Source organism: Pituophis catenifer, unplaced genomic scaffold (assembly GCF_029215685.1).
Source record: "Pituophis catenifer annectens isolate HBS135680 unplaced genomic scaffold, rPitCat1.0.hap2 SCAF_15, whole genome shotgun sequence".
NCBI classification, from domain to species: Eukaryota; Metazoa; Chordata; class Lepidosauria; order Squamata; family Colubridae; genus Pituophis; species Pituophis catenifer.
In genome coordinates this window covers 1578372-1599845 of record NW_027256895.1, presented here as the reverse complement: position 1 = coordinate 1599845, position 21474 = coordinate 1578372, and the positions used below count along the sequence as shown (strand labels likewise).

The 21474-nt window shown below is 48.1% G+C and overlaps 1 protein-coding gene across 2 annotated transcripts in view; it reads left to right on the top strand.

Moving 5' to 3' along the window:
- Nucleotides 1-19583, top strand: part of SLC2A4 (solute carrier family 2 member 4) — a 36307-nt gene extending 16724 nt beyond the window's left edge. For both annotated transcript variants that reach the window (XM_070954681.1, XM_070954682.1), the window contains exons 2-11: nt 1717-1833; nt 7775-7947; nt 8841-8965; nt 10632-10747; nt 11711-11873; nt 13487-13674; nt 13756-13860; nt 14443-14544; nt 15372-15575; nt 17013-19583. In XM_070954681.1, the coding sequence (XP_070810782.1) occupies nt 1717-1833; nt 7775-7947; nt 8841-8965; nt 10632-10747; nt 11711-11873; nt 13487-13674; nt 13756-13860; nt 14443-14544; nt 15372-15575; nt 17013-17216 (1497 nt within the window). In that variant the 3' untranslated portion in view covers nt 17217-19583. The remainder of the gene's footprint in view (nt 1-1716; nt 1834-7774; nt 7948-8840; nt 8966-10631; nt 10748-11710; nt 11874-13486; nt 13675-13755; nt 13861-14442; nt 14545-15371; nt 15576-17012) is intronic.
- The last annotated feature ends 1891 nt before the right edge of the window (nt 19584-21474 follow it).

The following is a 21474-nucleotide window of genomic DNA, read 5'->3' as shown; positions in this document are numbered from 1 at the left end:
ACCATTGTTAAGCGAATCGCTCCGGTTGTTCAGTTGTGAAGCGAATCGGGCTTCCCTCTTGACAGTTGCTTGTCCGAAGGGGATCGCCTGACCCCGGGCCTCTGCGACCGTCATAAATACGAGTCAGCGGCCAAGCGTCTGAATTTTGATCCCCTGACCATGGGGAACGCTACAAAGGTCGTAAGTGTGAATAACGGTCCCAAGTCCCTTTTGTGACTCTGAATGGTCACTAAGCGAACTGTCGTAAGTCGAGGAGTGTCTGTGTATTGCAAGGTCCCTTTTCCCCCAGGATTTAAACGGCGGGGCGGGGGGGGCTGGGTGTTGTTTGAGGTTCTGATGACAGAGATACAGATTAATAGAATTGTAAGGGTCTTTAGAGGTCCCCACCCCACCCCACTTACTGACTTCCTTACAACCACCCTTTGCGCAGTTGTGCGTTTTCTTCCGTCTTCTCTCTCTTCCTCGTAGCCGGCCACGAGGGACGCAATATCGCGGTTCAAATCTAAATGCTTAAATCCAATATTGACTTTTGCACGCTATTCTGAGCCCAGCTGGACTCTATCCGATTCCCGCAGGATAGCAACCGTTCCGGAAATTAATCATAATTCTCCTCCTTCCATTGTTTCGGAGGGTTGGCATTCCTTCTGCCCTATAAATCTATTTTTTTGAGAGGGGAGGGTGATGGTGGAATGCAGGGTATAGTTAAAAAATGGGGGGGGGGGAGAAATAGGATTGCAGGAGGAAATAGATGATATCTGGACTCCTTAGGCTGCGTCTGGCCTCCATCCAGATCTTTTTATCCGCGAGGAATTCCAAAAACCTCTCAAAACGGGGAAGAGCCGACGGATCGAGAATTTTAAAATACTCAGGGCATCCTCCGTGCTACGAACGCGTGCCCTGTCTTGCACAAGGGAATGTTGCCGCCGGAGGGGCTGTGCATTATGGGCCTGTGGCTGCATGTTTCCGAATCGGCCTGCCCGTCTGGTTTGCAAGAAGGTGGAGCAGCTGGTAGGAGCAGGTACAAACCTGAGCCGTTTTAACTAAGATGGGTGGACTTCGACTCCCAGGATGCCCCCCAGCCAGCTGCGATGCTTGGGGGATTATGGGCGTTGAAGTCTACCCGTCTTCAAGGTGCCGGGTTTGAAAACTCTATTAATCGAGGGTGCCAAAATGCCAGTTAAACCATTTGATTCGGGCGCTGTCATAAGCAGCAGGAGCTCCATTTGTCGGTTGAATGCCGGCTGGGGAATTCTGGGAAAATTCTGAGAGTTGTAGCCATTTTAAAATGGGTGGACTTCAACTCCCAGAATTTCTCAGCCAGTATTGCTGCCTGGGGTATTCTGGGAGTTGAAGTCCATCCATCTGTACCTCAACCCATTGAAAGATGACTGACTGGACTTCAATTCCCAGAATTCCCCAGTTGGCATTGCTGCCTGGGTGTTCTGGGAGTTGAAGTCCATCCATCTGCACCTCAACTCATTGAAAGATTACTGACTGGACTTCAACTCCCAGAATCCCTTAGCCGCCATTGCTGCCTGGGGAATTCTGGGAGTTGAAGTCCCCATACTTTAAAGTGGGTAACGTTGTAAACAAAGTAAAGCAAAGCACCACTTTTATTGAAGGGACGTACTTGGCTTTTTTGACAATTCACCCCAAATGTGCCGGGGTCCCCAGTTTCTCCGTTCCGCGAACCTAACCAGGAATTCTGTTTTTCAGGGCACGGAGGCGGCTGGGAGTGAAATTACCCCCGTCTTAATCCTGTCTGTCCTGACGGCCATCTTGGGATCCTTGCAATTCGGATACAACATCGGGGTGATCAATGCCCCCCAAAAGGTAAACCGATGGAGCTGTGTCCTGAGGCTTGGGGCTGGGGTGGGGGGGGTGTCGGTCAGTGGAGTCCATGACTACCTTCATTTCATTTTTTTGATGGAGTAACTTTCTTAATAGACGGTGGGAATGCGGTAGATGTAATATACCTTGACCAGCAAAGTGAAAAAATAAATAAATAACCCATGACAAGCTTAAATTAATAAATGAATTAAAAGTGGGATAGATGGTGTGACAATTAAATGGGAAACAGGTATGCTGGTTGGGGAATTCTGGGAGTCGAAGTCCACCCATCTTAAAAGTCTCCAAGGTTAAAGAACACTGAGCTACTTGGACGTTCTCCATGAAGATCTCTCTCCAGTCTGGTCCTTCGGGTCTTTTAATGGTGTCTCCATAACCACTACACCTCAGTCCACCCACCTTCCTGCTGGTTGTCCTCTTCTACTCTTCTCTTCCACCTTTCCCACGCTTATGGACTTCTCTGGAGGTTGTATGGGTTGCCTTCATAGAAATTGATTGATTGATGATGACCATCAAGGTAGTGTCAACTCTTAACAACCTCCTAGAAGATGTTCTTCACGAAGATCTGTCTCCACCCTGGTCTTTCAGCTCTTCCAATGGCTCCCCCAACGCCACTCTAACTGAGTCTTTCCCCCTTGCTGCTGGTCCTTCTCTTCTTCTTCTCCTTCCTTCCAACTTTATGGACTTCTCAAGACAGCTGGGTCTTCCTGTTGAGTGAGGTTCTGCCATCCGATCAGTTCTGATTGACCACAGAGATGTTTTCCAGCAGGATCTGTCTCCAACCTGTTTCTTCAAGTCTTCTAATGGTGTCTCCTTCACCACTACACCTCAACCCATCCATCTTCTGGCTGGTTGTTGGTCCCTTCCCTTCCACCTTTACATGGACTTCTCTGGAGGTTGGATGGGTTGCCTCAATAGAATTTGATTGATGAAGACCATCAAGGCAGTGTCAAGCTTTAACAACCTCCTAGATGTTCTCCATGAAGGTCTGTTCCCAATCTGATCCTTTAGCTCTTCCAACCTTGCCTCCATGACCACTATAACTGAATCCTCCCCATTTGCTGTTTGTCCTCCTATTCTTCTCCTTCCTTCCAACTTTATGGACTTCTTCAAGACAGCTGGGTCTTCCCATGGATTGACCTTCTGCCATCTGAAAAGTTCTGATTGACCACAAAGATGTTCTCCTGCAGGATCTGATCCTTCAGGTTTTCCAATGGTGTCTCCATCACCACAACACCTCAGTCCATCCATTCTTCCGTGGTTGTCCTCTTCTCTTCCCTTCCACCTTTCCCACCATTATGGACTTCTGTGAAGGTTGTGTGGCTTCCCTCAAAAGAAACTGATCTGCTATCAAGTCAAGGGTCCACTCTTGAGAACCTGATGGATGTTCTCAACATCAGGAGGCCCTTCTTCCAACGGTGCCCCCATCACCACTATAACTGAGTCCTTCTTCCATACTGCTGGTCCTCCTAAGCTTCCTTCCTGCTGGTCCTTCCCAAGAAAGCTGGGACTTCCCATGGATTGACCTTCTAAGGCGATCAGTTCCGATTGACCCTCCATGAAGCTCCGCCTCCAACCAGGTCCTTCAGCTCTTCCAGGGTCCTTCCTGGAGAACTAGGTCAAAAAAGTCAAAATGGCCACTGTAACCATGTTGACCAAATTTATGCCCTACATAATATGAAAAATAGAATAGTCAACTGAACATTTGCAATTATATCAATTTTTGCAATTAATCAATCAATATTTGCAATTATATATATATCAAAATATAAATAAATTATATTTAAATAATAAATTATATTTGTTTTAGGCTTCTGGGTGGGACTTCTGCCATAGTGTCAGAGCCCCAGCTACAATGTTTTAAATGTGAGTTGCCGATCTTGTGTACAGGTAGTCCTCGACTTACAACATTTCATTTAGTGACCGTTCCAAGTTACGACGGCACTGAAAAACAGGGGCTTACGACCGTTTTTTCACACTGGACGACCCGAGCATCCACGTGATGAAAATTCAGACGCTCGTCGTTAATGACGGTCGCAGCGTCCCACCTGATTCCCTTTTGCGACCTTCTGACAGAATCCAACGAGGAAAGCCAGGTTCGCTTAACAACCGGGCGACTGATTTAACGACCGCAGGGAGTCCCCCTTAACAGCCGTGGCAAGAAAGCTTGTAAAACTGGCCTAAATCTTTTCCCCTTTTAAATGTAAATTTTAATTTGTTTTAAATTATTGGGTATTTTAAATTTGTCTCAGCCAAATTATTTAATTCGTTTTTATTCTATTTTAAATTTTTGTATTTATGTGTTTTATTCTGTGGCTGTTCACCGCCCTGAGTCCTTCGGGAGTAGGGTGGTATATAAATCCAATAAATAAAATAAAATATAAATAATAAATAAAACTCATTTAGCAATCGTCTCCCTTAGCGACAGATGTTTTTTGGGCGCCATTGCAGTCGTAAGTCGAGGACTGCTTTGATCTGGTTCCTATCTCGGTGAAGTCTTTGTCTGGAGAACGCTTCCCCCTTGCACGGAGTCGCTCAAATCCACACAAAGAGAAGGAAATATCAGACAATTGAACTCTTGGGCTGTTCCTGGAAACGAACGGAAAGCTGCAGGAAACTCTTTGATTGTTGTGGTTGTGTGCCTAAGCACACAAGTGTCATAAATTTCCTAAGTTTCCTACAATAAATAAACCAATCAATCCCCTAAAAAAACAAACAAGAGCGGGAAAAATGCATTAAGGGCTGAAAATTGGGCGTTTATTCGAATCATCGTCCACCATCCCACCTCCTCCCGCTTTCAATACAGGTAGTCCTCGATTTACGATGAAAGTTGGGGCCCTGAATTTTCATGGCGAAGCAGGGCAGTTGTTAATTTATTTATTATTTTATTTTATTTAATTAAATTTGTATACCGCCCTACTCCCAAAGGACTCAGGGCGGTGAACAGCCATAAAATAAAACGTATAGATACAAAATTTAAAACAGAGATAAAACCGATTACATAAATTTGGCTGAACCATATTTAAAACCCCAATAATTTAAAACCAAATTTAAAATCCCCATTTAAAAGAGGGAAAAAAAGCGAGCCGTGCTCAATTTTAGAACCTTCCTCGGCACGGTTGCTAAGCGAGTCGCCTCAGTTGTTAAGTGAGTCACATGGTCGTTAAGCAAATCCGGCTTCTTCTCCCCCCCCCTTTGACTTGTGGGGAGTGGTCTGGGAAGATCACCAATAGCGATCATGTGAGCCGGGGATTAATTAATGATTTGATTAATTGAATTAATTATAATTATATAATGATTAATAGAATATAATTATATGATATAATTATATCTGGACAGTCACAAAAATCATCTACTGTATGATGCTGCAACCATCCTAAGGACAGATCTTCCTTAATTTACGATGGTTCGTTTACTGACCATTTGAACGGCACTGGAAAACGTGACTTATGACTGTTTTTCACACTTACGACCGTTGCAGCATCCCCGTGGCCCTGGGGTCAAAATTCAGCTACTTACTTGGCAACTGACTCCTATTTATGACGTTTGAAGTGTCCCGGGACTATGTGATTCCCTTTTGCGACCTTCCGACAAGCCAAGTCAATGGGGAAAGCTGGATTCGCTTAACGACAGTGTGACTGATTTAACAATTGCAGGGATTCACTTAACGACTGTGGCCAGAAAAGTCTTTAAATGGGACAAAGCTCACTTAACGACTGTCTCACTTAGCAACAGAAATTTGAGGCACCATTGTGGTCGTAAGTCGAAGACTACCTGAATCTGTTGCCAAGGGCCCCATATTTTCATCGTGTAGCCACGGGGATACCGTGATGGTCTCGAAGTATAAGGATCGGTTGTAAGTCACTTTTTTTTCAACCCGGTTGTTAACTTGAAACGGTCGCTAAGCGAATGGAGGTAAGGTACACGTCACCCGTAGGGAAGCGTGCAAACCAGTATCTGCATTTCCTGTGTCGGATGAGGAGAGCGTATCTTTCTCCTTCTGTCCTGGCCACTTTTTACAGAGCCACAATTGGGAGTGTTTTAATTAACTTCGGTGGCCGCAGCACCTGAGATAGAAAGTCCCTACAGAGAGTGGTGAGGACAGCGGAGAAGATTATAGGAAGCTCGCTCCCCGTTATTCGGGATGCTGCTCATAAGCGCTCCGTGCTCAGAGCTCAAAGCATTGTGGGAGACCTCACACACCCACCTCACGGTCTCTTTCTGTCGTTCCCCTCTGGGAGGGGGTTTCGAAGGATTTCTAGCAGGACTTTTACCAGATTCTGTAACGGCCATGTTCCCTATGAGCCATCCATCCGGTAAACTCGCAAGACTCGTTTCTCTCGCCCTGGGCACGTATACATCCGAGGTAGACTGTGTCGTCCCTCTGTGTCGTATAATATATGTGGATAGATGCATAATTTTGTATTGATTTATTTATTTATCTTGTCAAGTTTATGTAGTGTATATTGGAGGGGCTGGCCCTTTGAGAGCTTCACGCAACGAAATTTCTTTTTAATGTACGCTGATTAGTGTAGATTCAAAGTGACAATGAAGTATTCTATTCTGTTCTATTCTATTCTATTCTATGCTATGCTATTCTAATTATTTCTTATTCTATTCCTCTTCTCTTCTCTTCTCTTCTCTTCTCTTCTCTTCTCTTCTCTTCTCTTCTCTTCTCTTCTCTTCTCTTCTCTTCTCTTCAATATTCTTTTCCATTCCTTTCCACTCCATTCTTATTCTCTATTCTATTCTTTTCTATTCTATTCTATTCTAATTATTTCTATTCTATTATTTCTATTCTAATTATTTCTTATTCTATTCCTATTCCTATTCTCCTCTCCCCTCCTCTCCTCTCCTCTCCTCTCCTCTCCTCTCCTCTCCTCTCCCCTCCCCTCCCCTTCTATTCCATATTCTATTCTATTCTATTCTATTCTATTCTATTCTATTCTATTCTATTCTATTCTATTCTATTCTATTCTATTCTATTTATTTCTATTCTATTATTTCTATTCTAATTATTTCTTATTCTATTCCTATTCCTCTTCTCTTCTCCTCTCCTCTCCTCTCCTCTCCTCTCCTCTCCTCTCCTCTCCTCTCCTCTCCTCTCCTCTCCTCTCCTCTCCTCTCCTCTCCTCTCCTCTCCTCTCCCCTCCCCTCCCCTCCCCTCCCCTCCCCTTCCCTTCCCTTCTATTCCATATTCTATTCTATGCTATGCTATGCTATGCTATGCTATTCTAATTATTTCTTATTCTATTCCTCTTCTCTTCTCTTCTCTTCTCTTCTCTTCTCTTCTCTTCTCTTCTCTTCTCTTCTCTTCTCTCCTCTCCTCTTCAATATTCTTTTCCATTCCATTCCACTCCATTCTTATTCTCTATTCTATTCTTTTCTATTCTATTCTAATTATTTCTATTCTATTATTTCTATTCTAATTATTTCTTATTCTATTCCTATTCCTCTTCTCTTCTCCTCTCGTCTCGTCTCCTCTCCTCTCCCCTTCCCTTCTATTCCATATTCTATTCCATTTCACTCCACTCCACTCTATTCTTATTCTCCTATTCTATTCTATTCTATTCTATTCTATTCTATTCTATTCTATTCTATTCTATTCTATTCTATTCTATTCTATTCTATTCTATTCCATTCCATTCCATTCCATTCCATTCCATTCCATTCTCTATTTATTCCATTCCATTCCATTCCATTCCATTCTTCTTTCTTCATTCCACTATTCCGTTCCACCCCGTCCCATCCCCAGTTTCGTAAACCCCTCGTAAACCCCGGTGCTTTTACGGAGAGACAATCCAGAGAAACCGTACCCGAGTGGATTTCGTTTTAACCTGTGCCGATTCGTGTGCATTCAAAGCGACCGTAAAGTCATTCTGCTTGCCCCCCTCCCCTCTCCTCCCTTCCCCTCCTCCCATCCCAGATCATCGAGCAGAACTACAACGCGACCTGGCGGCATCGTCAAGGCGCGGAGAACGGCTCCTCCATCGATCCGGCCACGCTCAACATCCTGTGGTCCCTCTCGGTCTCCATCTTCTCCCTCGGCGGGATGCTCGCCTCCTTCATGGTGGGCGTGGTCTCCGAATGGCTGGGCAGGTGAGCCCTCCCTCTCTCCCTCCCTCCCTCCCTCCTGGGGTGGGCTCCTCCCTAGCAAGGAAGGGGGATATCCTCTGAGCATGGGCAGAGCGCCCTACAGAGCAGAGAGGGCAAAGACCCCAGGCCCAAGCAGTCAGAGCCGCGCGCGAATTACCGAAGTCGGCAACGTTACAAGTGGTCCTTGACTTTACAAGAGGCCGCCTGCGGTCGTAAATCCAGGTGGGATCCTCCACTTAACGATCATCATGGAGGTCCAATGTTTCTGTTGCTAAGGGAAGACGTTTGTTCAGTCAGTTTTGCCCCCATTTTACGACCTTTCTTGCCGCGGTCGTTAATTGAATCATTGCCGTGGTTAGGTTAGTCACACGGTCGTTAAATGAATCTGGCGTCCCCCCCGTCCTGTCCCGTCCCCCCCCGTTGACTTTGCTTGTCAGAAGGTCGCAAAACCAGCGCGACCGTCATAAACAGGAGCCCCCCATTGCCAAGGGTCCGATTGTTTTGGTCGCGTGACCCCGGGGAAACTGCCACGGGTCGTAAGGGTGAGGAATGATCCTAAGTCCTCTTTTTCTAACTTTGAATGGTCACTAAATGAACCGTCGTAAGTCGAGGAGATGGAGATGTTTCCTATGGCTCTACAGTTGTGGTTGTGACGTGAGTGATGGGAAGCACCCCTAAACCGGGTTTAATCCCAGATAAATTGATGGGTGGATCACGGTCTGATCAGGTTGCTATGGAAACGTAGTTTGTCTCTGCAGCTACAGGCTCTTCCTTCATGGAGGAGACCCCCCAAAGTTGATGGGACCCCCCTTGGTGCAGGATGGGACCTCCCATCCACCCCCCACCCCCTCGAGGAAGCTTCGTTGTCCATGCCGTGTGGTCTCCTTTCCTTCCAGGAAAAGAGCCATGATCATCAACAACGGCCTGGCCTTTGTCGCTGGTGGCTTGATGGGGTTGGCTAAATTCGGCAAATCCTACGAGATGATGATCTTCGGGCGGTTTGTGATCGGGGCCTTCTCAGGTAAGGGGGGTGAGTGGGGGTCACCGTTTCATGGGGGTGGAGGAAAAGGGGGGGCTGGTTTTCCTCCTGTCGGGTCTTGGGTACCGCGGGAGAAAGAGAGGGGGAGATATATGGGGGAACTAGAACTCACCGTCTCCTAGTGATTGGCCCAAAATCACCCAATTGGCTTCCATGCCTAAGGCAGGACTAGAACTCACTGTCTCCTGGTGATTGGTCCAAAGACACTCAGACAGCTTTCATGCCTAAGGCGGGACTAGAATTCCCCGTCTCCTGGTGATTGGCCCAAAATCACCCAATTGGCTTCCATGCCTAAGGCAGGACTAGAACTCCCCGTCTCCTGGTGATTGGCTCACCCAGCTGGGTTTCATGCCTAAAATGGGACTAGAACTCACTGTCTCCTGGTGATTGGCCCAAAGTCACCCAGCCGGCTTTCATGCCTAAGGCAGGACTAGAACTCACTGTCTCCTAGTGATTGGTCCAAAGACATCCAGCCAGCTTTCATGCCTAAGGCGGGACTAGAACTCACTGTCTCCTAGTGATTGGTCCAAAGACACCCAGCCGGTTTTCATGCCTAAGGCGGGACTAGAACTCACTGTCTCCTAGTGATTGGTCCAAAGGCACCCAGCCAGCTTTCATGCCTAAAGCGGGACTAGAATTCCCCGTCTCCTGGTGATTGGCCCAAAATTACCCAATTGGCTTCCATGCCTAAGGCAGGACTAGAACTCCCCGTCTCCTGGTGATTGGCTCACCCAGCTGGGTTTCATGCCTAAGGTGGGACTAGAACTCACCGTCACCTGGTGTTTGGCCCAAAGTCATCCAACTGGCTTTTTAGATGGGGCTACAACTCAATTGTACTGAATCAGACTTGACTAGAATGGTATCTCAATGCAATCAAGGAATGAATGAATGAATGAATGAATGAATGAATGAATGAATGAGTGAATGAATGAATGAACGACAACCAACCTACTTATCTACAATATGAGAAGATGGGCAAAAATCCCCCCACCTGTTCTGCCCCAAAGAACGCAGCACACACAGAGTCTGTACAAACCTTAGTTTACTAAATTAAATCATTCTTTTTCAAAAAAAGGCTGCTAATTATCTTTCTTAACAGCCTACAAGAATCCAAAGAATAAATAATCGTAATCTTACTAGGGTTGGCAGAAATCCCAGAAGCAATTTGCAGAGAACTAAGATCAAGACGCGAAGGAGAGTGAACGAAGTTGTTCCCTGCAAATTGCTTCAGTTGGCGTTCCTCCTTAAATAGGCTAAGGGAGTGGCCAGTTAGCCTTAAGCCTTACTCTCGAGGAGACCTCCTCCTGAGGAGCCACTCCTGCCTTTTGGCAGCTCTGGGCGCCCATGCATCGAGAAGAGGCTCCTCCTCTTCGTCCTCTTCACTTATGGGAGCTTCTGGAGGTTCTGAAGACCCTGGCTGAATCCCCGCCTCTGGCACCACATCTTCTCCAGCCTCCTCATTGTCTGACTCGAGTGCCAGCTGCACAGGCTGCTGTCGCAGCCCCACACCAGCCTCCTCGCTGTCAGAATCAGCTACTAGCTGCACAGGCGCTGACGGGCCACAACACCTACCATCAAAGGAGCAGAGCTGTTGATGTGGGGTTGAGTTAACTTCATTCCCTCTCCCCCTTCTCCCACTCTGTGTCAGGATTTGCCTCCGGACTGGTCCCCATGTATGTGGGGGAGATCGCCCCCACCAAGCTTCGGGGGGCTTTGGGGACCATGAACCAGCTGGCCATTGTCATCGGGATCCTAATTGCCCAGGTAAGTAGCCTAGGCACTCCTATCCCCATATTAGAGATTTGAGGGGAGGGGGTGGATGGAGGGGGTCGGATCAAAGAAGGGATCACGTGAGCTCGGGACACTGCGACCGTCATAAATATGAGTCAGTTGCCAAGTATCCGAATTTTGATCATCGCGTGACCACAGGGATGTTGCAACGGTCGTAAGTGTGAAAAGCGGTCGTAAGTCACTTTTTTCAGTACCGTTATAAGTTCGAACGGTCACTAAATGAATTGTTGTAAGTCGAGAACTGCAACCACGAAGTACTGTGAATTCCGGTACCGGAGATCGAGAATGGGCTCCTTAAAAACACTCCACACGTCCTCGGTGGAATATAGACAGAGTTAGCAATTGGTTGGTCCCAGTTAAGAGTGCTTCTTATTCTGAAAGACCCAAGATGTTGTTTTCCCGAAGTCTTTACCAGGGGAAGCTTGGGGAGGCCTGTGGGGAATGTAAAGGATGCTCTTTCTACCAGTTGAAGAGATCGGTAGATCAGGGTCGGACTGTGGGGTCCTTGGTGCTCTCTGAGTTTGGTAGTTTCCTTGAAGACATTTCATGACCCAACAAGGGAACATCATCAGTGTTAGAAGGGAGTGGGATTTGCACATTCTAGCACTGATGATGTTCCCCGACTGGGTCATGAAACATCTGGAAGAAAACAACTAAGCTCAGAGAGCACCAAGGACCCCACAATTCTCCTCCTCCTCCTCCTCCTCCTCCTCCTCCTCCTCCTCCTCCTCCTCCTCCTCCTCGCACTGATGATGTTCCCTAGCTGGGTCATGAAACGTCTGTAAGAAAACCAACAAAGCTCTGAGTGCACCAATGACCCTCCAACCCTGAGCTACAACTCTTCTCCTTTTTTGCACCACCGATATTTAGCACGCCATCTTCCAGTTGATTGCGAGTAGGTCTTGAACCAACCGCTTTTTTTTCCCCCCCTGCCAGGTGTGCGGCCTGGACACCCTGCTGGGCACGGAGACCTACTGGCCCCTCTTGATGGGCATCACCGTGGTGCCCTCCATCCTGCAGCTGCTGCTCTTCCCTTTCTGTCCGGAGAGCCCGCGCTACCTGTACATCATCCGAAACAAGGAGTCCAAGGCCAAAGAAAGTGAGTACAGGCAATTCCTCCCCGGCTTACGACCATAGCGGACGAGCCCAACCTGTCCGTGGCAAAGCGAGACAGTTGTGAAGTGCATTTTGCCTCGTTTTACAAGCTTCCTGGCCACCGTTGCTAAGTGAATCACTGCCGTTAAGGGAGCAACACGTCGGGAAGTTTATTTGGCTTCCCCATTGACGAAGCTGGCTTTGATGGTCACAAATGGCGGACATGTCAATCCGCGTCGGTCACCGAGTGTCCGAGTTGTGATCACGCAACAGCAGTAATGGTTGTGAAAGCGAGGGCCGCTCGTCTCTTTTTTTCCCCCCTTGCTGTTGTAATGTGTAATGGTCGCTAAATGAATCATCATAAGTTGAAGACAACTTGAAGTAGAACTTTCCCTGGGAAAGATCTGGGGAGGAGATGGCGTGACACCCCCCCAACCTCTTTTGAGGCGCCGTTTACTTCTTTTTCATCTCATGTTTATCTGATGGGGCACCCCTACTTTTGTTAGACCAGGGGTCCCCAACCTTGGGAGCTTTAAGACGTGGACTTCAATTCCCAGAATTCCCCAGCCCGTTTTTTTCCCCCCACTTTGCTGAAGTCAAGATATATTACGTCTACTTCATTCCCACCGTCTATTATTTATTATTATTATTATTATTATTATTATTATTATTATTATTATTATTATTATTAATAATAATAATAATAATAATAATAATAATAATATAAATAATAAAAAATCATAAGAAAATAGTCTAGTCACATTTGTTTTTCTCCTACCTATGTTGAATTCTGGGAAACCCTTGCTGGCTGGGGAATTCTGGGAGTTGGAGTCCGCGAACCTTAAAGGGGCCAGGTTTGGAGACACACACACCCCCGGTGTAGAAGGTGACAATTCAGCTAGAAAATGAATATTCTGGACCGTGTGAAGGTGGAAGGCTGCCAATGGAATCTCCTGAGGGAACAGCAAGGAACTCTGCACATGCTCTGCGGCACTCTTGTGCGATGTGCACTCGGGACTTAGCATTTACACCAAGCCAACCATGGTACAAAATGACGAAAAGGCTTAGGAAGAAGGTTAGTTGGCAGCCAGTTTGGAGACCCCCTCAGCTAGAACATAGAATCATAAGCTGGAAGGGACCTCAGAGGTCTTATAGTCCAACCCCTTACAACACCCCAGTTGTCTAGCTTGTTTTTGAAATCCTCCAGTGATGGAGCACCCACCACTAACCACAACAAGTCAAACATGGTTCTTCTGATCTATTCTTCCCTGCTCTCACCTTCTCACTGGTGACCTTATTCGGGGATCCACCAATGGAATCCTGTCCATTTCCCCACCTCCTCCCCACAATCCATTACCCTCCAGGTACATCGAGCCCACAACTCCACAGATCCCGAGCGAACATCCCAAGGGACGCTGGGAATTGCAGTCCTCGTACCTGGAAATCGCCAGGATCGAGATGTTCCATCAAGTCAACCCAACAGTTGGCCATCCCTCTTCTCCCATCCCGTCTTCCCCCCCACTCCCCGTTCCTGGGATTCCCCGTTTCCTCTTTCCACCCCGTTGGGCGGTGCTCCCCTCATGCTAACTTCCATGGGCCGTCGTCCTCACTCCCTAGGTCTCAAGCGACTAACCGGCCGTCAGGATGTGAGTGCGGCGTTGACGGAGATGAAGGAGGAGAAACGGCGTATGGACATGGAACACAAGGTCTCCATCCTCCAGCTCTTCCGTTCCCGCATTTACCGCCAGCCGCTGTTGATTGCCGTGGTCCTGCAGCTGTCCCAGCAGCTGTCGGGCATCAATGCCGTGAGTGGGGCTGCCGGAGGGAGGGAGGGAGGGAGGTGGGACCCCTAAGGACCAGGAAGAACCTTCACTGTTCCTCTTTAGGTCTTCTATTACTCCACCGACATCTTGTCCAAAGCCGGCCTGGAGCAGCCCATTTACGCGACCATCGGAACGGGCGTGGTCAACACCATCTTCACCATCATTTCGGTAAGAGATCCTGCCCCGTGGCGTTCCCCAAGAGCGGGGTAGGTAGGGTGTGGATGTCTCCAAACCAGGTACCTTTAAAGACTTGTGGACTTCAACTCCCAGAATTCCCCAGCAAACATGGCTGGTGGACAAGAAAAAAGTTGGTTAAACTCCTCGGTCGCATTTTTTGGGATAGGGTAGCTTTCTTAATAGATGGTGGGTATGAAGGGAACGTAATATAACTTGACTTCGGCAAAGTGAAGAAGGAAAAAAAAACAGAGATGGCAGGGGGATTCTGGGAGTTGAAGTCCACACAACTTAAAACGGCTGAGAAATGTTGGCCAAGATCCATCCTTTCCTTCCGTTGTCCGCAAAGTTTAGCAATTACCAAGTGCTGTCCAGAGGTTTGCTCTCAATAATTGGCTGTAGAGATTGAAATAACAGAGTCGGAAGGGACCTTGGAGGTCTTCTAGTCCAGCCCCCCGGTTCAATTTGCTATAAAATTCAAAATTTGCTATCAATCATTTGCTGTAGAAATCGAACAGAATCGCTTCCCTGGGGAGGATTCTCAGCATTTTTCCTCACCTTTTTTCTCTCTTCCAGGTGTTCCTGGTGGAGCGGGCAGGAAGGCGGACGTTACATATGCTGGGCTTATTCGGGATGGGGGTCTGTGCCCTTTTGATGATGACCTCGCTCCTCCTTCTGGTGAGTAGCCGGACACAGGACAACCCCTCTTGAGGGCTGAATTTCTCTCCATCCCAATCGGCCGCCTCTTGTGGCGGTCAGTTCCACCGTCCCTTAATCTGAACCAACAGGTTATCCGATTTCCTTTTGCGAGAGAGGAAAATCCATGGGTCCTCCTCCCCACTCCAGTGGGTCACCAGAAGGGCCCTTCTCACCTCAGGCCTCCAAAGGCAGGTAGTCCTCGACTTACGACTGCAATGGAGCCTCAGATTTCTGGTTGCTAAGCGAAACAGTCGCTTAGCAAAACATAACCAAAATCGCAGCTAGCTAAGTTAGTAACACGGTTGTTAAGTGAATCATTGACTGTACAGTTGTTCCTTGACTTATGTCCAAAGGGGAGCCCAAAATTTCTGTTGTTAAGTGAGGCATTTGTTCAGTGAGTTTTGCTTCGTTTTGCGACCTTTCTTGCCTCAGTCGTTAAGCGAATCACAGCGGTTGTTAAGTCAGTAACCCGATTGTTAAGCGAATCTGTCTTCCCCGTTGACTTTGCTTGTCGGAAGGTCGCAAAAGGAATTGCATGACCCCGGGGACACTGCGACCGTCATAAATACGAGTCACTTGCCTAGAGCGTCTGAATTTTGATCACGTGACTAGTGCGGACGTTCCAGTTGTCGTAAGTGTGAAAAAAACGGTCGTAAGTCCCTTCGTTCAGTGCCGTGGCAACTCCGAACGGTCACTAAACGAAGCGTTGCAATTCGAGGACTATCCGTACGTATTCGCGTTGCGTGTCCGGGAATTTTGCCAACTGGAAAAATCCTCTGAGATCGCCTCTCTCTCTCTCTCGACAGAAAACCGTGTCCTGGATGGGCTACCTGAGCATGGTGGCCATTTTCGCCTTCGTGGCCTTCTTCGAGATCGGGCCGGGCCCCATCCCGTGGTTCATCGTGGCGGAGCTCTTCAGCCAGGGGCCACGTCCGGCCGCCATGGCCGTGGCCGGCTTTGCCAACTGGACTTGCAACTTTATTATCGGCATGAGTTTCCCATCCATCCAGGTGAGTTTGAGACCCGGATAAGGACGGATGTTTATCCCTGCGCTTCGGTGCCGACCGACGGCCCGTCCAGATGTTTTTAGCCATCGGCCGATGATCCGAATGGCACAGCACGAAAGGAGAGAGGGAGGAGGAAAACAAACATCTAGGACAGAGGTCTTCAAAGTGGGCAGCTTTAAGACTTGTGGACTTCAACTCCCAGAATTCTCCAGCCAGCTATGCTGGCTGGAGAATTCTGGGAGTTGAAGTCCACAAGTCTTAAAGCTGCCCACTTTGAAGACCTCTGATCTAGGAAATCAACCCTGAAACTGAATGGTAGTTTGTTACTGAACACGGTTGGTCCTTGGAGGGATTGGGCATGGCTAGTTTAATGAAGAGAAGCAGCCTTCCAGTATTTGGGGGGCTGCCCCAAAGAAGAGTTGGGGATCCATCTATTCTCCAAAGCCCCTGAAGGCAGGACGAGAAGCGACGGATGGAAAGGAGAGAAGCAACCTGGAACTAAGGAAGAATTTCCTGAACAGTGAGAACAATTAACCGGTGGAACTGCTTGCCACCAGAAGTTGTGGGTGCTTCATCGCTGGAGGCTTTTAAGAAAAGATCGGACAGCCACTTGTTTCAAATTGTATAGGGTTTCCGGCTTCAGCAGGGGGCTGGACTAGAAGACCTCCAAGGTCCCTATGTTTCTATGATCTTGACAGGGGGTTAAAGACCTCCAAGGTCCCTTCCAGCCCTATGTTTCTATGGTCTTGACAGGGAGTTAAAGACCTCCAAGGTCCCTTCCAGCCGTATGTTTCTATGATCTTGGGCAAGGGGGGGGGTGGGCTGGACTAGAAGACCTCCAAAGTCCCTTCCAGCCGTATGTTTCTATGATCTTGGGCAAGGGATTGGACTAGAAGACCTCCAAGATCCCTTCCAGCCCTAGGTTTCTATGATCTTAGGCAAGGGGATGGACTAGAAGACCTCCAAAGTCCCTTCCAGCCCTAGGTTTCTATGATCTTGGGCAGGGGGGTTGGACTAGAAGACCTCCAAGGTCCCTTCCAGCCCTAGGTTTCTATGATCTTGGGCAAGGGGTTGGACTAGAAGACCTCCAAAGTCCCTTCCAGCCCTATGTTTCTATGATCTTGGGCAAGGGGTTGGACTAGAAGACCTCCAAGGTCCCTTCCAGCCCTATGTTTCTATGATCTTGGGCAAGGGGTTGGACTAGAAGACCTCCAAAGTCCCTTCCAGCCCTATGTTTCTATGATCTTGGGCAAGGTGTTGGACTAGAAGACCTCCAAGGTCCCTTCCAGCCCTATGTTTCTATGATCTTGGGCAAGGGGTTGGACTAGAAGACCTCCAAGATCCCTTCCAGCCCTATGTTTCTATGATCTTGGGCAAGGGGTTGGGCTAGCAGACCTCCGAGGTCCCTTCCACCTCTTGTTATTCCGTTATCCCTTGCAGGAAGCGATCGGTCCTTACGTCTTCCTCGTCTTCGCCATCCTCCTCTTCATCTTCGCCGTCTTCACCTACCTCAAGGTGCCCGAGACTCGGGGGCGGACCTTTGACGACATCGCCGCCACATTCCGACGGACCCCGTCGTTGTTGGATCACGAGATCAAGCCCTACACGGAGCTGGACGAGCTGAGTCCGGACGGCCACGAATGACGAGTGGGGCGGGAGGGCAGGGAAAGGAATGGCATGGCGGAGAGGGAAAGGAGACCACAAGGAGTGGAATCAGGGACGGCGGCAAAGATAGCAGGGTTTGTCTAGCACTTTAGGGCCACGAGGCCTGGCCGGAGAGTCTCGTGGTCTCGGCCAATGGTTTCTTTGGTCCGGTTGCATTTACTTTTTTTTTATTATTATTATTATTATTAATATTTTTAAGAGAAAAGCAATTAAAAGAAGATCAGATGGTTCGGGAGGGCAGGCATCACTCTCACTCTGCTGTAAATTAGGCTTTGGAGTAGAAAGATGCCCTCAGGGTGGCCCTATTTTGCCTAGATTTTCCCCCAGTTTCCCAGAGCACTTTCTGACGCACGAACCAAGCCCCCCCCCTCACGCCCCCCCCCAGGAGAGAGACTGGCTGCCAAATATCCCTTTTCTCCGAAGACTTTTCCTGATTTTGTACGTGGTTGGCTTGGGATAATGCTATGTCCTGAGTGCATATTGCACAAGAGCATGGACAGAGTTCCTTGCTGCTCCCTCAGGAGGTTCCACAGGCAGCCTTCCTTTTTCACCTGATTCAGGATAGGCATTTTCCAGTAACCTCTGACATCTTCCGGGGCTGTGGCTGTCGAAACGTGGCCACTTTTAAGACCTGTGGACTTCAACTCCCAGAATTCCCCAGCCATTTCTTCTTTCCACTTTGCTGTCAAGTCAAGATCTATTACATCTACTTCATTCCCACCGTCTATTAAGAAAGTTACCCAATCAAAAAAAATAAAAATAGTAATCTAATCACATTTGTTCTTGACCTATACATGGCTGAATTCTGGGTGGGGAATTCTGGGAATTGAAGTCCACAAGTCTTAAAGTGGCCACGTTTGATCACTCAACACCCCCGACCTCAAACCACGAATGTGTGATGAAGGCTGAGGCCAAACAAGACGATGTTGACCAGAGAGGTGGAAGAGTGACCGCCTGGGATGACCTGTAGTCCTTCTCTGGGCCTCCACGGTGACATTGAGACTACTGAGGCCATCTCCAGAGGAAGGACTACAAGTTCTCTGCTCAGACCTGCGAGAGACAGAGGGAGGGAGGCTGCTTTCTATGGACCAGTGCTTCCCAGCCTCCACAACTTTAACGAAGGATGGACTTCAACTCCCAGAATTCCCCAGCCAGCATTTGTGGGCCTCAACTAACTCCCAGAATTCCCCAGCCAGCATTGTGGGCTTCTAATGACTCCCAGAATTCCCCAGCCAGCATTTATGGGCCTCTACTAACTCCCAGAATTCCCCAGGCATCGTTTGTGGGTTCAAGTAATTCCCAGAGTTCCCCAGCCATTATGGATGTTTTTCAACCACCACTGTTGAATTCTGGGAGTTGAAGTCCACCCATCTTAAAGTCGCTGTGGCTGGGAAACACTGCAAGACGCAACGTTCCCTCGGTTGCTCTCTTGGGTAGGGGGATCCCCTTGTCGACCCCCTATTTCCTGGACCTCCCTCCGAGTCAGGGATCCGAGTGCGAGAGACGCTGCCGTGCTTCTCCGGAGAGCTGAATTGACCTCTTGCAAAACAGTCCATTCCTGGTGCAAACTGAGCAGCTGATCAGATGGCACCCCCCCCCCCCCAGTATATATATATATATACTGATATATGTATATATCAGTAAAGGAGAATATTGGTAGCTCAGGGTTGAAAGGAGGGGTTTTTGGTGCTCTCTGAGCTTAGTGGTTTTCTTGCAACCATCTCATGACCCAGCTAAGTAATATCATCAGTGCTAGTAAGGAACAGGGTTTGCTCATGTCTGAGCTGGTTTGAACCTGGTTTAATTCTCTCTCCATCCCCACTTCAAGGACTCCCCGGATTTTAAAAGGCGGGGCCGTTAATTCCTAGGAATTAATTTTTTTTACGCAGAGCTTTCTAAATTGCCCGGCGTGTGAACTCTTCTCTTTAATTCCTCTTCAACCCCTTTCAAACCTCTTTTTTTTTTTTTGCATCCTACCAAGAGCGCTTAGAATTTGGTTATTTTTATTATTTTCCCTACCAAAGCAGGGAACTTTTAAAACGAAAGCCAACAAGACTGCGGGAAATTCGACCACCTGTGCGGGAAAAGCCGGAACGGAGAATGAAAAAAATAAATAAATAAATGCGAGACTGTAAATTTTTTTTTTTTTTTTTAAGATTTTTCTTCCTCCTGGCGCGGAAAGGTTGCACGTTTGCGGCTTTGCGTCACGAGAGAAAATGTCTTAACACGGCCCAAGGATTTATTGTGTGTGCGCGCGTGTGCATGTTTCCTTTTGTATTTCTAAAAAAAAAAAAAAAAAACAATAACCCCAAAAAACGGTATTTGTATATAAAGAATAGATGGCTACACTCTGGAGTTTTCTTGCTTGGATCGCTCAGGAATTTCCTAAAAAAAGAAAAGAGTCCCGGAAGGCCACGGGAAAATGTGAAGATGCTAGGCCTAAACCTCGGTTAATCACAATTAAGACAAACCAGGACAGGGGTCTGCAAAATTAAAACACTCAAAAGAGCCATTTGGACCCGTTTCCCACACAGAAGAAAACACCGGGAGCCACAAAAACCTTCCTGTGCTTGACTATTTCTTGAGTGGCCACAAAACTAGCAGATGTAGTTGAATTAAACCTTCTGTTTTCTTCTGAAAATCCATCTTCTATCCATGGTGGAAAAGCTCAATAAATCGTGTGCCGGGCGGGTGTCGCACATTGGCGGTTGTGAGGCATATTTTGAGTGACAGGGAGCCGCAGCAGAGGGGTGAAAGAGCCACATGCGGCTCCAGAGCTGCAGGTTGCTGACTCCTGAACCAGGAGAATTATTTCCTGGCTAATGGGTCGTTGGGCAAAGCAGCTGGAATCAGCCAGCAGCATTTTGAGAGGGTTGTAAACATTTGGCCGTCGGGACGTAGGTCTCTTGCAGGCTGGACTTTCTCCTCCCGGGCCGAGGGCTGAGACTTTCTCCCCCACCCCGGGGGATTCATAGGACATAGAATCATAGAGCCTCCCTGAGTCTCCGGAGAAAGGCGGCATATAAATTGAACTAGTAAATAAATAAATAAATAGGGTTGGAAGGGACCTCAGAGGTCTTCTAGTCCAACCCCTTGCCCAAGATCATAGAAACATAGGCCTGGAAGGGACCTCGGAGGTCTGATAGTCCAACCCCTTGCCCAAGATCATAGAAACATAGGGCTGGAAGGGACTTTGGAGATAGTCCAACCCGCCCTGCCCAAGATCATAGAAACATAAGTACCTTGGAGGTCTGCTAGTCCAGCCCTGCCCTCCCCAAGATCATAGAAACATACGGCTGGAAGGGACTTTGGAGGTTGTCTAGTCCAGCCCCACCCTCCCCAAGATCATAGAAACATACGGCTGGAAGGGACCTTGGAGGTCTTTAACCCCCTGTCAAGATCATCGAAACATAGGGACCTTGGAGGTCTTCTAGTCCAGCCCCCTGCTGAAGCCGGAAACCCTATACAATTTGAAACAAGTGGCTGTCCGATCTTTTCTTAAAAACCTCCAGCGATGAAGCACCCACAATTTCTGGTGGCAAGCAGTTCCACCGGTTAATTGTTCTCACTGTTCAGGAAATTCTTCCTTAGTTCCAGGTTGCTTCTCTCCTTTCCATCCGTTGCTTCTTGTCCTGCCTTCAGGGGCTTTGGAGAATAGCTTGACTCCCTCTCTTCTTTGGGGCAGCCCCTCAAATACTGGGAGGATGCTATCACGCCCCCCCCCCCCCCAATTCTTTTCTGTAGACTAGACGTGCCCAGTTCCTGCAACCGTTCTTCGTATGTTTGAGCCTCCAGTCCTCTAATCATCCTGGTTGCTCTTCTCTGCACTCTTCCCAGAATCTCAACATCTTTTTTGTGTTGTGGTGCAGGAACTATGGATAGTAACCCCCTGTCTGACTTTTGGGGACAGAGTAACAGTCCCACCCAGGTGCCCAGCGTCTCCTGGGCAGACCTGCGCCTTGGAGAAGACCCAAACACTACTTGTGTCAACATGGCATTTCGTGGACCGTAAGGTGCTCCAACTCCTGGGTGCTGGAAAAGGGACCAAATTCAGAGACCTAGGCAAGGGCACCCACAACTAACAGTGTTGGGACGGGACCTTGGAGGTCTTCTAGAAAGCAGGAGACCCTACACCATACCAGACAAAAATGGCTGTCCAGTCTCTTCTTAAAAACCTCCAGGAATGGATGGATGGAGCGCCCACAACTTCCGGTGGCAAGCAGTTCCACTGACTGTC